Source organism: Ambystoma mexicanum, chromosome 7p (genome assembly GCF_040938575.1).
Source record: "Ambystoma mexicanum isolate Mex_15411 chromosome 7p, UKY_AmexF1_1, whole genome shotgun sequence".
In the NCBI taxonomy this organism is placed as follows: domain Eukaryota; kingdom Metazoa; phylum Chordata; class Amphibia; order Caudata; family Ambystomatidae; genus Ambystoma; species Ambystoma mexicanum.
In genome coordinates this window covers 225,438,096-225,457,803 of record NC_090939.1, presented here as the reverse complement: position 1 = coordinate 225,457,803, position 19,708 = coordinate 225,438,096, and the positions used below count along the sequence as shown (strand labels likewise).

Here is a 19,708-nt window from a genome sequence, read left to right as displayed (position 1 = left end):
CATTTCTTTAAGATGGAATCCCACTTTATGTAGGAAGCTAGCAGAGCGAGTACAAAATCAGCTTAAAAGTGTGACTAACTGGGAGTCTATAAACTCATATTCTATTGACCACGTGAATTTAATTATCAAGGATTGCATCGAAGATGCTCTTAATCATTACAGAGCCAAAACACACCTTTCCGTGCCTATTCACAAATACAGATTCAATTTTAACATCAAAATGTTAAAAATATCTAAAAATCGTGACATTAGAAGATTAGAAATAAGGAATTTACCGGTCTCGCAATACATACTAATAAAGAAGCGTATTATTCGTGACTCTAAATTTAAAATTAAAGGTGTCCATTTGGAATAATATAATGAGCAAAATTGTAAAATGATTAAAGCAATTTGTTGCCGCAATTCACGCGACATTTGGTCTGCCCTGAAAAAGGGAAATGTACCAGACAGATTTCACAAGTGTGAAATAAAAGCAGAAACATGGATATTTTACGTTAAGGAGAAATATATAATACCGGCCCGCTTTAATAACAGAAATGATGACATAGTTCAGGTTCTTTCGTCCAATCATTTTGTTTGGTCCACGAATGATATAATGTGGGCCATTAAGAAACTGTCTAATTCCTGTGCTCCGGGCCCCGATGGTATTCCAAGCTGTGTATATAGATCAAACCCTATATTTTGGAGTAAAATCCTAAAAGTTAAATTTGACAGCATTCTTCAAAAGGGTCTTATTCCAACATCTTGGGTCACTTCCATTCTTATACCCTTTATAAAAAGGGTGAGTCCAGTTTACCTGAGAATTATCGTCCCATATCCATGACAGATGCAGCCGCAAAGGTTTTTTCCATCTTAGTCATCCATGACTTGTAAAAATATCTATCCGCCCACAAAATCTACTCAAAATGTCAAGTTGGATTTAGGCGTCAGTTGGGAACAACCTTAAATGCTACAATCATGGCCCATCTGATTGCTGGCGTTAAAAGAAGGGAACTTGGCAACGTATACAGTGCCTCCATCGACATGTCTTCCGCATTTGATTCAGAAGTGAGGCATGTCTTATGGAATAAAATGCATTCATTTGGAATTCCAGAACATTTTATATACTGGATTACCAAATTTCATACAAATACATCATGTAGAATTCGTTTGACTCGGGGTGGTTCCCTAACTGAATCTGTTCCCCTTTATCTTGGTTTGAAGCAAGGATGAAACTTTGCATCACTGCTTTTCAATTTGTATCTTGCCGATATGGACGATCTTTGGGAATCAGCTATCACATATCCTGCAAGGCTCTGTTCACTTTGTTTACATTGGTTAGCCTTCGTAATGATTTAATTTTTTTTGCATTAACTCCAGCTGGTCTTCAAACTAAAAACTAAATTGGACCTATTCTCAAGATACGCCTATAATCACAATCTCTTCCCCAATCCATCCAAGACTCATGTTATGATTTTTCAATCGGGTAAAAAGCCCAATAAATTTAGATGAGTATTGGTGATATGCCTATACACGAATTAAAAGAGATCTTTTATTTGGGATATCGATTGAGTAATGTGACTACTATTAACTCATGGGTATACTACTTAAAGCAAAAAGCCAGGCCTCTACTGAGCCAAATGAAATTCATTTTTTTCCAAACTGTGCAAATTTTCAATCCTACCACTTCTTGAGTTCCTGACATTAAAAGTGGAACCAATTCTCTTATATGCACTGGATATTTATCCTGGTAGCCTGCACAAGGAACTGGACTCATTACAGGGCATTATGGTCAAAAAAGCTTTGCATTTATCTCTATCTATTCTCAATTGCATCATTAGACACGAAATGGGTCTTATCTCCTTATCTACCAGATTTACATGGCGTGCCTTATCCAACTATTCCAAACTGTTGAATTACCCTGACAATTCCATCTATCAAGACTTCTCTGACTTTAAAAAGGGTTGCTCCTCTAGCTCTATTACCAGCTTTTATGGAACTATGGAAAAAACTTTAATGAGCCTGTGTTGATAGTGAAGATCTGTACAGGCGTCCAAATTATGTGAAACAAAAGCTATTTCAGAATGATTGGTGTGAAACCATTGAACAAATTGCTACTCTAACCACATATATGGAATATGCGAAATTTCCGCACAAAAGGGATGGTTGCAATGACTACCTTAAGATGTTCCCATGTAACACAACTAGAATGTACTACATGCGTTTTAAGCTAAACCAATATCATACTCTTGAACGAACAAAGTATTGGGGAATCGGTATAAACAAACAGGGCACTTCTAATTGTCGGTTTCCTAAATGCACAGAACAAAAAGAAACACTAAAACACCTCGTCCTAGAATGTCCTTTCTTTAGAGATGCAAGGACAGTCCTTTTTAAGATTTATCAATGTGAATTATGAAGATTGTAAGATTTCACTTTGGAGTCGACTTATGCAAGGCAACGAGAAGGCCTTCATTTTTGCCTTGGTTGTTTTTTTAAAAGTAATTGAAAGAGAGATTTTGATGCTTTAATGATAAATTGTCTTTTAATACAACAAAAAAAATTTTGATCCGTATTTTTAATAATGTTTTGCATTGTAAACTTGTTTAAAAATGTATTGTTGTGTAATTTTGTAAAGGTTCTTTGAACCATACACAAATAAATATAAACAATTAAAAATGGCAGGAGGGACTACCCCTGGAGCCTTAGGCAGAGGCAGGTCCAATTTAGAGTTGGAGAGGACCTCCTCATATCTTCTGGTAGAATAGTCGACAAACCTGCTCTTTCTGGGGTGATCCCAAGAGCTAGTGGAAGAGGGCGAACATGCCTGGGCAAGGCAGCCAGGGGGAAAGGCTGAGCTAATGAACGAGCCGACGTTGCCACAGGTATCGCCTTAATCGTAGTTGAAATAGAGTTGATCAAGGTTGTCTACAGTGTTGTGATCAAAGACTTTCGAACACTCGTTGAGGGCGTCTAAGTAATGGCCTTCAACGGGGTCGTTGTCTTAGTCGTCAATGGTTGAAGATTTTCTGTGTGAGTCGATGTGGATGTTGACAGGGCATTTCTTTTAAAAGCCGAAGAATTGCCATGAGTCATAGAATCGGCTGAGTCATAGGTGAAGACCTGGACTACTGGGACGATGATTTTTCCTTTGACATGGAGACAGACTTGTTCTGAGTGGTCGGCGGCATCGACAAAGCATACTTCTTCAAAGAAGAATCAGTGGAGGGTGCTGAAGTGTGAGTGTTCTTCCTGCTTCGAGATGCCTCCTCATGCGACCCTGACCTCTTGTTAGAGGTGGTAAGCTGTATTGGATCTGCCTTGTGAGGCATGACTGCAGACCTTAGCCAAGTCAGAGCTCCTCCCCTCCCCTGGTGTCATCGAGCCATGCCACTAACCTCCGGTGGCTGTCTAAGAGCGTTTTGTTGGAAAACGACTGGCAGATCTCACACTCTTTGATGGTGTGGGTTGGATGCAGGCAGTAGAGGCAGCTGTCAGGGAGGTCTTTCATGAACACATTCTTCAGGCCGCACCAGGCGTAGGCCTTGAACTGAGATTTTTCCCTGGACTCTGCCAAAAGGGGTGGGACCACGCCTGATTTGCATATGTCTTTACCCTTCTGTAATGGCTTGGCATGCTGAAAAACGATGGTCTGGAGGGTTGCCCAGAGCTGTGCACGTGGTTATGATTAATTCATAACATTTAGCCATCACCTTTTTGTTTTGCTTGAATCACCCCGAGTGGAACGGGTATGCCCAGACATGAGTCCTGAGTCTGCCAGGCCTAGAGACCCACTGAGGACGCCCAACAAGGCTGAAACATGTCTGGGGATGCTTGTGGTCTCGTGCAGAGGGATGTGATTTAGCAGGTCGGGCTAGACTGCCCCTTTTGGGGTGGGACCAAGCGTGATTTGCATATGGTATTTCCCCTTCTGTAATGGCTTGGCAGGCTTAAAAACAATGGCCTGGAGGGTTGCCCAGAGCTGTGCCAGTAGTTAAGATTAATTCAAAATCTTCCAGCCATCACATTTTTGTTTTGCATGGCTAGTCAGCCCCAAGAAACCTATCGGTGCAACATGTACAGTGGCCATGGTGAAAGGCTATGGCTAGTGGGCCCCAAATAACATACAGTATAACAAAACCCTTCAAATTCAGTGAACAACTTTACTTAAGAGAGAGTTAAGGTGATCAGATGTAACCTTAATAAAATAGCAACAAAACATTTGAAATTCAGTGACAAAACCTTGGATTAGAGTGAGTTAAGGGGATCAAATTTAACATAACAAAACCTCTGAAAATCAGCACTCAGATCAAAAGCAAATTCATCTTAACTTTGCGCTCCTGTATGACCACAATGATGAAATCACAGATCACTGGCGACATCACTAATTACATCATACATGACATCACTGATGGCATCAGACATGACATTACTGATATCACTGTTTTGATTCACTACATTTTAAAATACAACAACTCTGCTTTGTTACATAGGATATATGTACATATGTCATACTTAAATAGTACATAGTTTTCTGCCCTTGTTTCTTTAAATGTAATGTATGGTACAAAATTGTAAGTACATACAGACATTATTACAAAGAAGAATAGTATATAAGCATTTTTGTACTTTGGAAATCTGTTATATTTTAATACAAATTCATAATTTATTTTCAAAAGAAATTGCTAAAAATATTACTAATAAATTGCCATGTCTATAACTAAATATTTACTTTCTAACCTTCATTTCCTTTCTAGAATTGTAATTATGTAGTATAAGTAAGTGATTTTTAAAAAATATTAACCAAACATTGAATTCTTAGATGCTATACTATCACAATGCCCACTGTCGCATACTTTTTTATATGTGCTTATTTTTCATAAAACTTGTCATTCAGAAAAGAATGTTCATGTAATATTATTACAGTGAGAAGTGAACATTTAATTGTGAACATTGACTATTTTCACAACACTTACTATTAAACATGTTTCTACTTATATCTACTCTTATTTTTATTTACTACTACATGTACTTATTATATTATGTTTGAAATACCCAAAATAGATTTAGCTGAATCAGGTACTTTCCCTTCAATGGAGTATTGTAATTGCTTACTAATACAGGAAATTCAAACCATTTGTATAACGTTACATATTTTTTATTTTAAATTGTATATGTTAATAAGTACTACAAATGAATGTTCCACACATAATCATATGATACTTGTGTATGACTGTTTTGTTCCATGTCAGGTTATTATTAAGTGCAATAAAATAAGTATCAAAAGAGCTCAACACAAATATTGTAAGTTATATAATCAGTAATGTCAAATTTGATATAATTAGTGATCTTATCAGTGATGTAGTGTATGAGGTCATTAATTACACCATCAGTGATGTCATGGATGATGTAATAAGGGATGTCACCAATGATGTAATCAGTGTTGTCATCATTTTGGTCCTATACTGTGTAACAGGGGTTGCAAGTTAAGGTGCACTTGCTTGGAATAAGTGCTGAATTTCAGGGGTTTTATTGTGTTAAATCTGATCACCTTAACTCTCTTAACCAATGTTTCTTCACTGAAAAATATATATGTATATACTATATATGCATACAACAGACATTACACCAGACTGGCCATAAACGTGCATCTCAATCACACTTCCAATTGTGAAACTGCATCATTTTACAAAGTTGAAAAAATCTGAACAAGTCACATTGTGTGCTTCTTGGAATTACAATCGCTCAATGTCCTGTGCTCATCACAGACATTAAGTAGCAGATATCAATCCATTTGCTTTGTTTTTAATGGTCATAGTTAAAAAATGGGTTAGAATGTGTTTCCTTGATTTTTACATTACTACAGTTGGAGTCCTCTATAATGTACTCAAAGACAATTTGTCAATCATTTTACTATACTTGGTGGTAAAAGTGACACTGCTTGAATCTAAAGTTAAAGTTGGCTTTCTGCACAATAATGTTACCCTTGCTCATTGTCCAAGGACCTATGTAGATGAGCTACTTTTAGGACACTTATCAACCCTTTATTTCCCCCACCTATAAATTACCAGATCAACTTGATTCCCCCATGCAGCGAAAGGGAAAGGCAAGCCAATTGACAAGGCTGGGATCTTCTTTTCCCAATGCCCAATGTACTTATTTTTGCAGTTTTTAAATTGTAAATAAATAAGTCCCAGAGTCCAGGTATGTTCTGGCAAAGCTGTGCCACTTAAGGGGGGCAGCTTGCTGCCCACCACAGTGTCAACATATTTGTGGTTGCAGTTGCAACTCTCACCGGCCTAATTGGGGGGTGATGTTTGCACCATCCATGGCAGATGTGTGATTTGCAAATACCAACCAAAATAACAGAATATAACAATTGCGCCTCAAAATAAAAAAAAAATGTTTAACTGGGTCTTGAAACATCTCCCTCGTTATACATTTCCTCTGATTTTATTGGTGGCCAGTGGAACATTTTAACTGTCCATCTACAGAAAATAGAGCAGAAGTGATTTCATGATATAGTAAAGTGATGGACAAATAAAGACAAAATAATTACTAAATTGATTAACCTGACTGTCACATAAAGATCTACTATAGGTTGGCATTCAGCACAGACACTCCTTGCCAGTGGACCTTTCCCTGCCCTTGCCCTTGCTCCTCTGGTGGTGCTTTTGGCAGGTGACTCTCCTGGTGTTGTCCTATCTCTGCCCAGTGCCCTTCCGCCCTACTAATAGCCCCTGTGATTGCGTGGTACAGATTACAGTCATGTGCCAGAATTTGTTTTAAGACTCAGTGGGTTGCTGGCCTGGAACACACCTGCATATTGGTGCATCGCATGATGGCTGCATACCAGAAGCAAAAGGGGAAGTGCCCAAGTTCACAAGGTCTTCATGTACTAGCTGAGTGCTGGAGCCTGCAGAGGCACAGCAAAGCCAGCGTTATACCGACACATATATATGTGAGTTCCAACAGGCACCTTGGATGCCTGACTGCTGCCAGCACATGTCTGAGTCGCAGACTCTGCAGCAGTGCTGCCAGTTATTACAGTCTTGGAGCAACACCAATGCCCTATAGGCAGACCAGGCCAACATGCTGAGATGTCCAGCATGAGTGCTTAGCACTGTCATCGCCAGGCTCTGGGTAACTAGCACAGCACTGCAATGGTTCACACTGTTATTGCTTTCTCTGCGATTAATACTGACAGACATTTAAACAAATACATTTTTCAAAACACCATATCATAATTGAAACAACTGAGACATTAAGTGCTGGTGCTCAGAAATAAGTACTGGGGCTCAACCCTAGCAAACAACCTCACAAAGTAAACACAGAAGGTTTGTCTCTTTGTAAACACCCACGAGAAACGTCAGTAAACGAGAGAAGCCCAGTAAGATTTGTTAACTTGAAACGTTCCTTGAGTAACTACAACTAGGCTCGGACTGGCTTACAGGTCAATAGGGCAATGCCCGAAGCAAAAATACAAAATGCTAGTGTGGGTCAAAGTGGGCACCTTTTTTGGCCAATATGGGCCAGTTTGATGAGTTACTTCACTATGCAGCTAGTAGTTTAGACCATTTTTGCTGAATAAATATTCTTTAATTTGCATCACATTTTATTAAAAAAAACTCCTTGTGTACTATTCAAACAGACTGTCACAAAAGGAATGAATTGCCATTTGCAACTGTGGGCCCCTTTTTCATTGGTGCCCGGGACAATTGTATGCCCCAGTCCGACCCAGGCTACAACCCTGCTCGTACCCTGAACTCTCGAGGAGAAAGTATGGCAGAAATGGGCTAGGTTTTGCTGCTGGACTGAGTGTACGTGATGATTTTATTTGCTTTCCATGATACAGATACAGTTTATAAATATGCAAGGTATTGAAAGGCATGAACGTATATTAAAGAGCAGAGTTGTTCAGAACACAGTTGCTTCATTATACAGCTAATTGCAGTCTCTTAAAGGTTACTCATACCTTACTCATACTGCTTACTTCACAGAGATCCTAGGTTATACAGAACGCTGCCTCTGGGTGTGCACTCGAGGCTGGGGTTCACTACACAAGCGTTTCCCTCCAAGACGAACCAGGCGAGTGTGAAATCTGCACTGCCCGCATCTCGTGTTGCCCAGACGCTCTCCTTTATTACTAACCTTTGCCTTGACTTTGTCGAGCCGCGATAGCGATTAACCCCATTTCCTGTGGCAGGTCGATCAGCAACCTGTGAATCATGGCGGGAAGAAAGAAGTCCGTCAGCTTGAAAGAAAATCGCAACAACAACAAAAAACACAGATTCAAATGTAACTATTATTTTATTGTCTTTCTTTTCCTTTTGAAAATATGTAAACCTAGGCACAATACTTGAAAATGAGGAATCCATGAAGGTATAGTGTGATAACACGAAAGGACCGTGATGACATTTAGTTTACCTTTGCCAAGCTTCACGCATGATTCCGAAGGATTGGTCGTAACAAAACTTTCTTGAACAGGGCCTGGCTTCGCTTACATTCCCCACTGCATTACAACTCCCCACTAACCATAAAGGCTCGTTATGCGCGGCTTTCATAAAAAGGCTAACACTTGGCTGCTGTGCAATGGGGTAATAAAACGGACGCAGTGCATTTTCAACACAAGCAACTGCAGTGTATTTCACATACTTATTCAATTAATAAACTTCCTGTGGCCTATAGTTCGCCAGGTGTTAAAATGACGAGGGGCATCACAGTAAGAGCGCCGATGAGGGTCAGGGCAGGGGAGTTTCAGAGATGGCGGTATGAGAAAGTAAGCTGCACGAGAAAGCAACAAAAAAAATGGGTGTTCCAACACCGTGCAACGCTCGGCATAGCACCATTATTGGTTACTCCATGCACATTCATAGGAGTTTAATCCTCCTGTGTGTACACAGCCGTGCCCCAATAAGCAGTATTTTGCCACACATTACATGCGATGCCTTGGTGTGTACGCTACCATGTAAGATGGCAATGCATGCACTATGTATTTAGGACACAGTGCTGATAAACTCTTTTTGTGCCAGGGTGGCGCAAAAGCGTGAGAGCGAAATCAAAGTGTGAAATGAACAGAACTCCTACATAGACATATACATATGTTTAGAAAATTGTGCGAAAATACGACGTTTCAAAGGCATCATTGAATATATGATGAAATAAAGTAACACATTTCACTAACGTGTACTCTTATGCGTATATATATTTTGCACACTTTGGGGCTCATGCAGGGGGACCTTTAACATTTGCACGTATATGCTGTTGTGACCCCTGCGTGACATTTTGAACATTTGCATTGTGGAATGCAAAACTGAAGAGTAAAACAAGGCGAAGAGCGTTGAATTGTAATTGTGAGTGCCGCTTGCCCTGCATATTTCTTTTGCCATGTGACCATGGCAAGCGGCGCTCACAATCAAAAGCAAACGCTACCTAGCATGCCTGGCGCATTTACTCACTTTGCACTGCGGAGTAGACATTTTTTTTTTTAAACTTTATTTACACAACATCCATAACAAATACCAATAAAATCAGCGTATATCAAATAACACATGAAAAAAAACACACAAGAAAAGCACAACATTTTACACAGTACTATGTACACAGCGAGATATACAATACCCTAAATCCCCAACATCTCAAATACATCTCTCAATTACCCCCCCCCCACCAAACAACTATAATGTCAATTTAAAACAACTACGAAAATCTACCCCATATTTTCTCAAACAAAGCCAATTTACCAAGTCTCCTATACATCACTCTCTCCATATTTGCCAATTCATGCATCTCAGACAACCACGTCCCCACATTCAATGTCAAAGCATTCTTCCAGTTCCTCAATATAATTCTTTTACCAGTCATCGCCCCTCTGAACAACCACTTCTTCTCACTTTGAGTGAGATCATCCAAAGACTCATCACTCCCCAATATGATCACACTAAAATCCAAGACCGGGAGACCAACAATCACTTCATCACACACACGTCCAATCTCACCCCAAAACAGTCTCACCAGCCTACAATACCATAGCAGATGTTCCATCGTACCAATCTCACATGAACATCTCCAACAATCTGCACTCTCCAACAACCCTGTTACACATTCTCTCAGGCGTCCAATAAATTCGATTAAGAATTGTAATCTGTCTCGATCTTTCTGTGAATCCCAGCGAGCACAATTTCACATTCAAACACATGTTTTGCCATAAGCCCTCTGTGATATCCAATCCGATTCTCCTGCCCCATTCCTCTCTTAAAGAATCATTCCCCTGATAACGCGACACAAATGCTTTATACAGGCGACTGGCCAGTCCCCCACCCAAACCCACCAAATTCCTTGCAAACAGATCCACTGCTGAGTGGAAATATGAAGGGCAAAAGGAGGTGTAGATGCTTCTATGGCGCCTTTTGCCCTGTACATTTGCACCACGAAGTACAAATGACCAAAAATTGGCAGCATGGACCCCCTTACATTACAGTGTACAAAATAACGACGTCCCGCTGCTAAATTACTAATTTTTTCTGAATAAGCTCCTTTGTGTCTCTCAGGAAGCCCCTCCTTTCCTAATAATCACGAGTGTCCCACGGGTTCCTTCCCTTACAAGGATACAGTTTTTGCATACGGTCTTGGCGCCTAAGATATGTTTTTGGAGATTATAAGGCCTCGTTGGAATAAAAACTTCAGAGCATTAAGGCACATATTCGAGAACAATTGCCAGGGTAAAAAGGGTGAACTGATGGGAGGATTGCTTGCGATCATGTGTCACGCCTTCTGATGTGGCAATGGCATTCCAACACAGAGGATCATGTTTTTATCTTCTCCACCGATTGTGGTTGGGACCAGTGACCTCAGCATTCAAGAAGCAGCAGAGCTAAAAAATGTTCTTTTAGACACCTGGTCTCCCGGCACCTATATTTTAAGGGGCCAACATCAAAATGAAGGCATTTGCACTATTACGGTTCTGAAAACTGGGTCCAGAACTTGCCCTGTTTTTTGACAGAACTTTTGACACTCTCCACACTCAATATTTGCACATCCTCAGATATCCCTGCCACACTCTCACAGCCATACACAACACCGTAGGGATATTCTGCTGCATGTCCCGCGGAATCTGTACACACCCCAAGTCACATTCCCAGCCTTGCTCTGCACGCCCTCACCCGTACCCTGAACAATCTGCAGACCCCCAGCCACGAGGAGCCATTCCCTGAGTAAAATCTCAGCGCATCCTTGAAACACCTGTGTATAGGCGCGTTATAAATGCCATACCACATCCTCAGGCACAGCTTTCACACCCACATGTTGGAGACTGAAGCTATGCTGTGCACACTACAGCCACCAGTCATCATGCCCTGACACCCACCCAGCACTCTGCACCCCTCCCGGCCATGCTCTGCACTCCCTGAAACAGACCCTTTTGCTCATCTACCACACTCCTAGGTTCTGTAGGTATGAGAGAGCCCAGGAGTGAAACTATGGAGCCCATAGAGCTTCTGAACCAGAGATGGAGAAGAAATCCCAGCCGCGTGCACCGGAAGCAAAGCTTGATTTTAAAGATTTTTGAAGTTCTGTTTTAATTCTTCTGCACACGATTATTATGGAAGCACTGGAAGTAATGGCAGAGCAGTTGCAGTCATGGAACCAGCCTCCAGAGTCAGTCTATTTTATGTTTTATTTAATCTACCATTTAAGTTTAGCACTGGCCCTACCCAGAGGGTCTCAGAGTGCCTTTCATGGTTCAAATATTGAAAAGGTGGGAGTTGAATAAAAATAAGTTACAAAACGTTTTCAGGAAAGGATACTATAGACAAGTGATGGCAGTGGAAGAGGGCAGGGTTATTATGAGTGGGGAAACAGGTATGTTTTGAGACTCTTTCTTAAAGTCGTGTTTGAGGATGCAGTGCATATGTGAATGGGTAGGGTTTTCCATGCCTTGGGTGCCCAGTGGTAAAAGCTTGTGTTTGTGTGCATGTGAGTTTGCAGAGAGGAACGTGAAGTTGTTGGCTGGCTTGTCTGGTGTTTGTGTGGGTGATGGGTTTGAGTTTGACATGAGGGTAAGATGGAGCTTTGAGGGGGTGGCTTTGAATACAAGGGGGTGAATGTTTAGGTAGGTGGCGGATGAGTCTAGCTGCAGTGTATGACTTGCTGGGGTTGGGGGGGCAAGGGTGTTTTTCGGGAGTCCAGTCAGGAGAGCATTTCCATGATCCAGCCTAGAGAGAACTAGTTCCTGGACAGCATGGTGGAAGTCGTTAGGAGGAAGGCTATATATGATTTTGCATACAGGTTTCTTAAACTTCTGTGTTCTCCAACAACTGAGCAATACCCGGAACCTGCTTTGCTATCTGAATAGACACACCAAGGGCCCCAGGCTGTAATTAAGTAGCCCTAGGCCCCAGGAAAACTGAGTAAGACAGTGTCAGAAGAAACTAGAGAAAGCAGAAGTTGAATAGAGGTAAGCAGACAGTTTCAGCCTGCTAGTGAGAGGTAGCAGCTCAAGGAGGCATCAAGAATGTGGTAGCTGGAGGAAATGAGGCAGCCTCATAGTAGATGGCCATGGCAGCCTGTGCATTAACAATAACCTTGTGGTCCAGAGGCAACAGCAGGTGATATTGTGGACCCTAGCTACAAAGCCTTTGTTTGTAGGAGTAGGACTTTGTGTTTAGAAAAAAAAAGTAGAGTTTACCTCTGTGCAGAACGGGCATTATTAAGACAGCCATGCGCTAAATGCATGGGGAAGCTTAAGGTGTATGTTGGAGGCACGGGGTGAGGAAGGAATAGTAAAATTAAGTATTTACATATATAGTATGGGAGTGCCTAGGCAATGCATATTAGAGAAAAACCCATGCCGGAACACATGCACATAGAAAGTTGGGCTACTCACAAAAAAAGCAAACATTGTAGGGTCTTGGACCTTCGTTGCAAAATGCCCCTGTACCAGCCATGTATTTTAAAGAGGAAATTATGTCCAGCATGAAGAAGAGCGTTGTTGCTAATCATGAGGAGGGTCTGTGCACGTTCCCAAAAACAGGTAATATATTGATCTTTCACCAAGGAATGAAGGCCGTTACACATGCCAGAAGATGTGCAATAGCGGACTCCAAAACCATTCATCACAGTTTTGGGACTTGACTTGCATATCGTCTGGTTCTGTGGGCACACATTATAGGCCTGCACCTCGAATTGTGGCGTGGTGTTGTCTCGTATTGCCACGTTGTTCCCATGCATAGACGTAACATCGGGTTTCTGTAATTCAGTGTCAACAGCACACTGTTCAAAATAGTCCTCCCACAATAAAGGTTGCCTATAAAGTGCCAAATGATCACTGTGTAGGCCACGTGTGCCTTCGTCTGTACACTATGTTTTTAATGATGTGCATTCATTTTCATGAGCATTGATTGACTGATTTGTTACATGTGCGTACAGCAGATATCCTCAAGGGTCTCTCCAGTGGTGAATTGGCCTACAAGGAACTCTGCAGATTTCCTGGTGGCCCTCTGCATCATGGGCACCTTTTGTGTGGTTACAGATTATATCCCCACATTTTCTTATGGGTGAAGAGGCAGGCTTGCTCAAAATGTGCAATATGGGGCCACTTTCAAAATTATTTCCAGGGCTTCTTTTGGTTCCAGTCCACCCCTCGGTCTCTGGCCGCTGGTCATCGCATTCTCTTTGAGACAAATGAGTTGTATCTATAACATTTTTTTCAATGGATGTTGCTCCGACAGATTCCTCGTCTTTGATATAGCCTATATTATGCTTCCACCTTGAACATTTTTCGACATCAGTGGGTGCCGTGAGTCGTCGACTCGAGGTCCCTCGGCGGCTTCCATCCCACTCTCGACTGTGACGTCGACACTGATATAGATAGCACGCACCGCACCAGTTGCCTCAGTTCAAGTTTTTCCCCTCTTATTGCACAGCCATCTCGAAGGTCAAAAAAGCACTGAGGTGTTGAAAGAGAGGAACATGTAATCAATGGAAATTCAACCAAGGATAGCGAGGCAGGTTGGAAGGGTGATGAGGAATCTGTGGGAGGAACATCCATCAGAAAGAGCATTACAAGGGCTAATTAATTTGTTATTTTAATGGATCGTGTCCTCCCACAGAATCCACATCTTTGATAGACTCCCCAGCAGTTCATAGATGGAGGTGGGATCAGGACTTTGCTATTGATTTACGCTGTGAAGAACAGCTTTGCCAAATTTTATTTCCTGACACGACACAGAATGAAGGCAATAATGTTTCGCAAAAGCCTGCAGAGAAGAACAGGTTGCAGCATTGAAAATATCCTGCACCAGTACCCCTCTTTGAAGGGCTGAGGATGTAGCCACTCCTCTTGTGGAATGTGCCCTTACGTTGTCAGGAACATCCTTGCCAGCTAAATTGCAGCATTCAGAGATACATAAAATAATCCATCGCAATAAGGTCTGTTTGGTAACAAACTGACCCAGCCTATGGTCAGTATATCCAACACAAAGGTGGCAGTCTTTTCTGACCTTAGCAAGCCTGCTAATGTAAACGCTTAATGCTCTTGTGGGGTCTAATCGATGTGGTCTTTCTTCAACCTTAGAAGGATGAGGAGGTGGATAAAAGGCTGGTAGAACTATATTCTGTGTCAGGTGAAATTCCAACACTACCATAGGAAGAAATGCTGGACAAACTCTCAAGACCACCTTTTCCTTATAAAAAGTAGTAAATGGAGGTATGCATGATGAAGCTTGAAGCTCGTTCACTCAGTTTGCAGAAGTGATGGCTACAAGAAAAATAGTCTTCAAGGTTAGCATCCTAAGCGGACATGAGTGAAACGTCTCAAATGGGGCTCCCATTAAGAAATGTAGTACTAAATAAAGGTCCCAAGCCGGTACCATGAAAGGTACCGAAGGGATGAGGTTTGTCAATACCTTAAAGAACTGAATCACAATGGGAACCTTAAAGAAAGCACCCTGCTCAGGCAAGCACTTACAAATCGATAGCACAGCCCGATATCCTTTTGCAGTAGACACCTGAAGCCCCGGATGGGCCAGATGTAATAAAAAAAATAACACAGAGGGAGTGTCAAATGTAAAAGGGTCAATGTTTTTAGCTCTGCACCAGGTGCAAAATTTGTTCCGATGGCAGCGGTAGAGAGCTTTCATTGCTGGATTTACGGCCGAAAGCAACACCTCCATCACATCCTCTGGGAGGACCCAATCTTTGCATCTTAACCTCTCAGAAACCAGGCGTGAAGGTTCAGAGTTCTGATTTCTGAGTGAAGAAGATGCCTCCTTCTTGTGAGAGTACGTCCACTCTCTGGGGAAGACTGATTGGAGGGCAGATGGACATTTCTAGCAAGAATGGCTACCACGCTCTCCTGGCCCAATCTGGATCGATCAGGATCATGTACTTCCTGAACTTCCTGACATGCAGAATGACAGGGACTGGAGGGAATGCATACAGGAGTGGAAATTCCTAGTCCACTCAAACACGTCCCCCAGAACTGCCCTCTGAGGAAATTCCCCAGAGCAGAACAAGTCGCATTTCCTGTTGATACTAGACGCAAACAGATCCACTTGAAGAGTTTGGGTTCCCCAAACGGAAAAGATCTCTAGTAGGACTTCCTGAACTACCTCCCACACGTAGGAAATTGTGCTCAGAGCATCCACTGTAGTCTTCTCTTCTCCATCCAAGGGAACAGCCAATAGCGAGATTCCTACTTGAAGTGTCTATAACCAGCTGCGGTGCCTCTCTGCACAGGGGTAGTGACCCTACACTTCCTCACTTGTTGAGGTAATGCATAGCCACTGTGTTGTCTTTCATTATCAGGACATTCTTCCCTCACACAGAAGGAAAAAAGGCCATCAGTGCCAGTCTGATTGTCCTCCGCTCTAAAAGATTTATGTGTAGTTTGAACTCTGACAGAGACCTGCCGTTTGTCGGATCGTCCATGTGAGCTCACCATCCTGTGATGGAGAAGTCTGACTACCGGCCATGGTTGCTGAAAAGCTTCCCCTTCCAACACATTCTCCTTGCAGGCCCACCAAAAGGGATCCTGTGCAACCCCGGCCAGGGCCTGAAGAGGGTCCGTCATACTGTTTTTGGAGGAGACATAACTCGAGATCTTGAGAAAAACGCAGTTGAAAATCGATGAGGCGATGGAACCGCTCAAAGCATGTTGTGCCGCGGAAAAACGGAACTGAGGCAAAGGGTGCGGTGGGTGCTATTTATAGATAGTGTCGATGTCATGGCCGAGAGCGGGATGGAAGCCGCTGAGAGACATCGAGTCAACGCACTGCAAACCCTCTGCTGTTGTAAAGGTTCAGAAGCTGTAAGTAAGATATTGGATGTATCAAAGATTAGGACATGATCCATTAGAAACAGTATTTTGAGCAAAATTAACAAAAACTCCTGTCAGTGATGTGAAGCCACACAGTCTGAAAAAGGAGAGGATTCCTCACTTTGGTCAATTGTGCAGCAAAGGGGTCACCCTCTTTGGAGCAACGCTTCAAAACTTCAGCCAATAAGAGAGGTTGGTTACCACCCCTTATCTCCTGAGTGGCAGCACAAAGTGTCAAAATGTTGTCAAGGTAGGAAGGAGCAGAGTAATTTAGGCATTTATAAGTGTGGCAGGCTACTTTAAACTAGACTCTGTTCATCAAGCCCAGCAAACTCAGGGATTTCCTGCAAGCTGAAACAAAACATGAACCAGTTTGTGCAATCCATGCACAAGGTAAGCAAATGCAATCCGTGTTCTTTGGAGCTTACCCAATATGGCCACTGGGAGATATGGATCCAAGGCAATGGCGTAGTGCAGCATAGAGTCAATAGCTGCACCTGCAATCAAGGATCTATGTTTGACCATAGAAAAGGGAAACAATATTTTTGTGGTTTGTCATTAAAAAAACAGCTATTAACTTTAATAAGAGATTTCATAGTCATGTGTTTGTTCACAAGCACACTCACATTCTTCCCAACCAGCTTTGAGGGGAAGATTGAGGAGAGGTAATTCAAAGTGACTTGCGTATCCCTTTACGGTTCCGCCTCCTTTTGTGCCAAACAAGATAAGCTCTGACAATTCTACCCCTTTCTCCAGTAAGTGGGATGCAAATGTGAGTATCATATGGATAGGAAGGGATGTTTACAGGAAATTACTTGAGGATGTTAATTTGTGCATTAACGCAGATGTTGAACAGTATTGGAGAGGCTGAGGTGTACCATATGGAGGACTGAAAAGGCTCAATTTGCACATATTCTGTTCTCCCCTCTAAAAAAGATCGACCCACCCCACTTCACAGGACCAACGGACATGTGGGTATCAGAAGATAAGGTTTCAAGCAGTACGTTATGGCTTACCAAACCCAATGCTGCATCAAACAGGCTGGTTGTACCGAACAACCTATCAATCAAGGGCCCCATCTTTGGAACAGCCTGTCCTCCGAAGTTGAGGAACCTCCTGACAACCCATCTCTTCGTAGGTCCCTTCCTCCTCAACATTAGCACAGGGAACCTCCTTTATCTATTTCAATTATGTACGCAGTTGCTCTGGGTATCAGGAATGCAGCTTAAATGTTTGCCACCAATTATACTGTTCCTACTTTCCTACTGGTAATGTTCCCTTCCCCCACCTACTTGTCAGCACTCCAAAGCCACTATATAACCATTTAGCGCTTCCCAATATTCCAAATAAATGCGGCAGAAAAGTTCAACATAACCAATAAAATCCCATCACCTTTATCCACCATAGCTAAGGTGCCATCCTAAAAACCAACAAGCGCAGTTTCACTGCCCTGTTGTGGAACTTATCACAGCTAATGGCTGAAGGGTGCCCATTGAGATCACTGATGGCTTGAAGCAGACCTAGCAAGTCACTCTCCATCTATTTAGAGAGGATCAGCAAGTTGGTGATTGGTCTGAAAGTAGCAATGCTGGTGGGGTGCAGGGTGTTTATTTAGCAGAAGAAAAATAGCACCAGATTTATGAGCAAGGGCAACTTACTCTGACTTAAAGCTCAAGTTAGTTGATAATTCTGAAGCTGGGAGTTTTACAAGTAGTCTTCTTGGTGCATGGTTCACAAATGAATCAGTTTCAGGAAGGCAACCCGTTTAAAGTCATTTTTGAGAATTGTGCACATCAATAGGAATTCGTGTGTGGAGCACCTTGCACAATTTACCTATAACCTACTCCTGTACCCTTGATATCCGTTCAAATAAATACAATTAAAAAATCAGCCTTGTGTAATTTGCTTTTGTTGACCGCAAGACCCGAGTATCAATGTGAAGATCTGAACCATCTCTGAATTCAGCTTGGAGCCGCAGGTTCAAATTCTGGCAGAAACAACTAAGGCCTTCATCCTTTGGAAGTCAATACATTGAGTACGGTTAAATTTGATAACACTTACTACTAAAGGGCTGAGGAGCAGCGAGAATTCAGCACAAAGCACTAAACAATCATGTGACATTTGTATCGTAACATGACCGGAATATATCTTTTGCTTGCCAAACTGTGTGCCAATGTTGTATTATAATCCAGGGACAACAAGCAATTTCTGACACGTGTTTCAACTTTCAAGAGATTTTTGTCGGCAGGATTATTTATGGGTGTAGTGTTAACACATGTTTCTGATTACAAGGAGGAAATTAATTGAGTGGAAATAAAATGTGTTACAGGTGCTGTTTCTCTGGGGGATTGATTATGATTTTATAATAGTGAATAAACACTTTGTCTGTACTACTAAATGTATTTCAGGTTTTGATGTGTGCATGGCACTTAAAAAAATGATAATCGGCTTCTAAAGAAAATACCTTAGCAATAGATGGAATCCCATTAATACAATGTTCAAATTGCTCAATATTTATTTTAAAAAAAGAATATCATCATTAAAAATCATTAAAATAAATGTTTTGGAGATACGTGAAACATGAATGTTATTAGTTGACATTTCATAAGCCTTTTTAGGTGGTGCCCTGGATCGACAACTCTAGCGACAAACTGTTGAACTACTAACCAGATTTATTAAAAAGGCATTTTGTGAAGCAAGTCTGCTAGGGACTAAGAATGGGACAAACTTCAGAAAATGTTTTATTTTACCTAAATTATGATTATTTTAAAGTAAGAAACTCTAGATTTTAGCAAAATATGTAACATAAAACAGGATTTATTTATTGGCGTTTTGCACAATGCGACTTTGTACCACCCAGGACCGGGAATGTGGGGATGGGTGAGGGAGAGTACAGCGGGGAGGATTCAGAACGGTTCACTGTTAAACAGCGTGTAGCATTCAAGGTGCCTGTAGTAGGACTAAACACATACCCCAGCTTCAATAGAGTCCAATGTCTTGTGATTTATGAATTTGTGCCATTCGTTTTGGGCCCAATTAACTCCTTTTTAATGCAAACGTTTTTTTGCTTAAACGCGTGCGGGCACATATGTCATCCTTTCAGAGATCTCAGGTTGCGTACTGCAGCTTATTGTGGGTCAGTTGCCACCTGGCATTTGGGGACTAGAAGATCAGAACTCTCCAGGTCAGTCACCTTGGTTTGAAATGTACCCTTTGTTCTGTTTGCAGCTAATGGAAGGATTTCAATGCTGGTGTAATGTCGTCTTACTACTAAAATGTCTACAACTGTTGGGTGTTATCAAAGAACACTTCAAAAGCAACAACCACACGTCAACGTGCTTACGCTTTACCATTTACATACTGATCTGATACAAAAGAGCTCACTAAAAAGTAAAAATGTTTAAGTACAGCGGA

The 19,708-nt window shown here is 41.7% G+C and overlaps 1 protein-coding gene across 14 annotated transcripts in view; it reads right to left on the bottom strand.

Annotated features, from left to right (window-relative positions):
- Nucleotides 1–19,708, bottom strand: part of HLCS (holocarboxylase synthetase) — a 1,696,783-nt gene that overhangs the window by 95,035 nt on the left and 1,582,040 nt on the right. For all 14 annotated transcript variants that reach the window (XM_069636100.1, XM_069636104.1, XM_069636108.1 and 11 more), the window contains one exon: nt 8,131–8,198. In XM_069636100.1, coding sequence (XP_069492201.1) covers nt 8,131–8,198 — 68 coding nt within the window. The remainder of the gene's footprint in view (nt 1–8,130; nt 8,199–19,708) is intronic.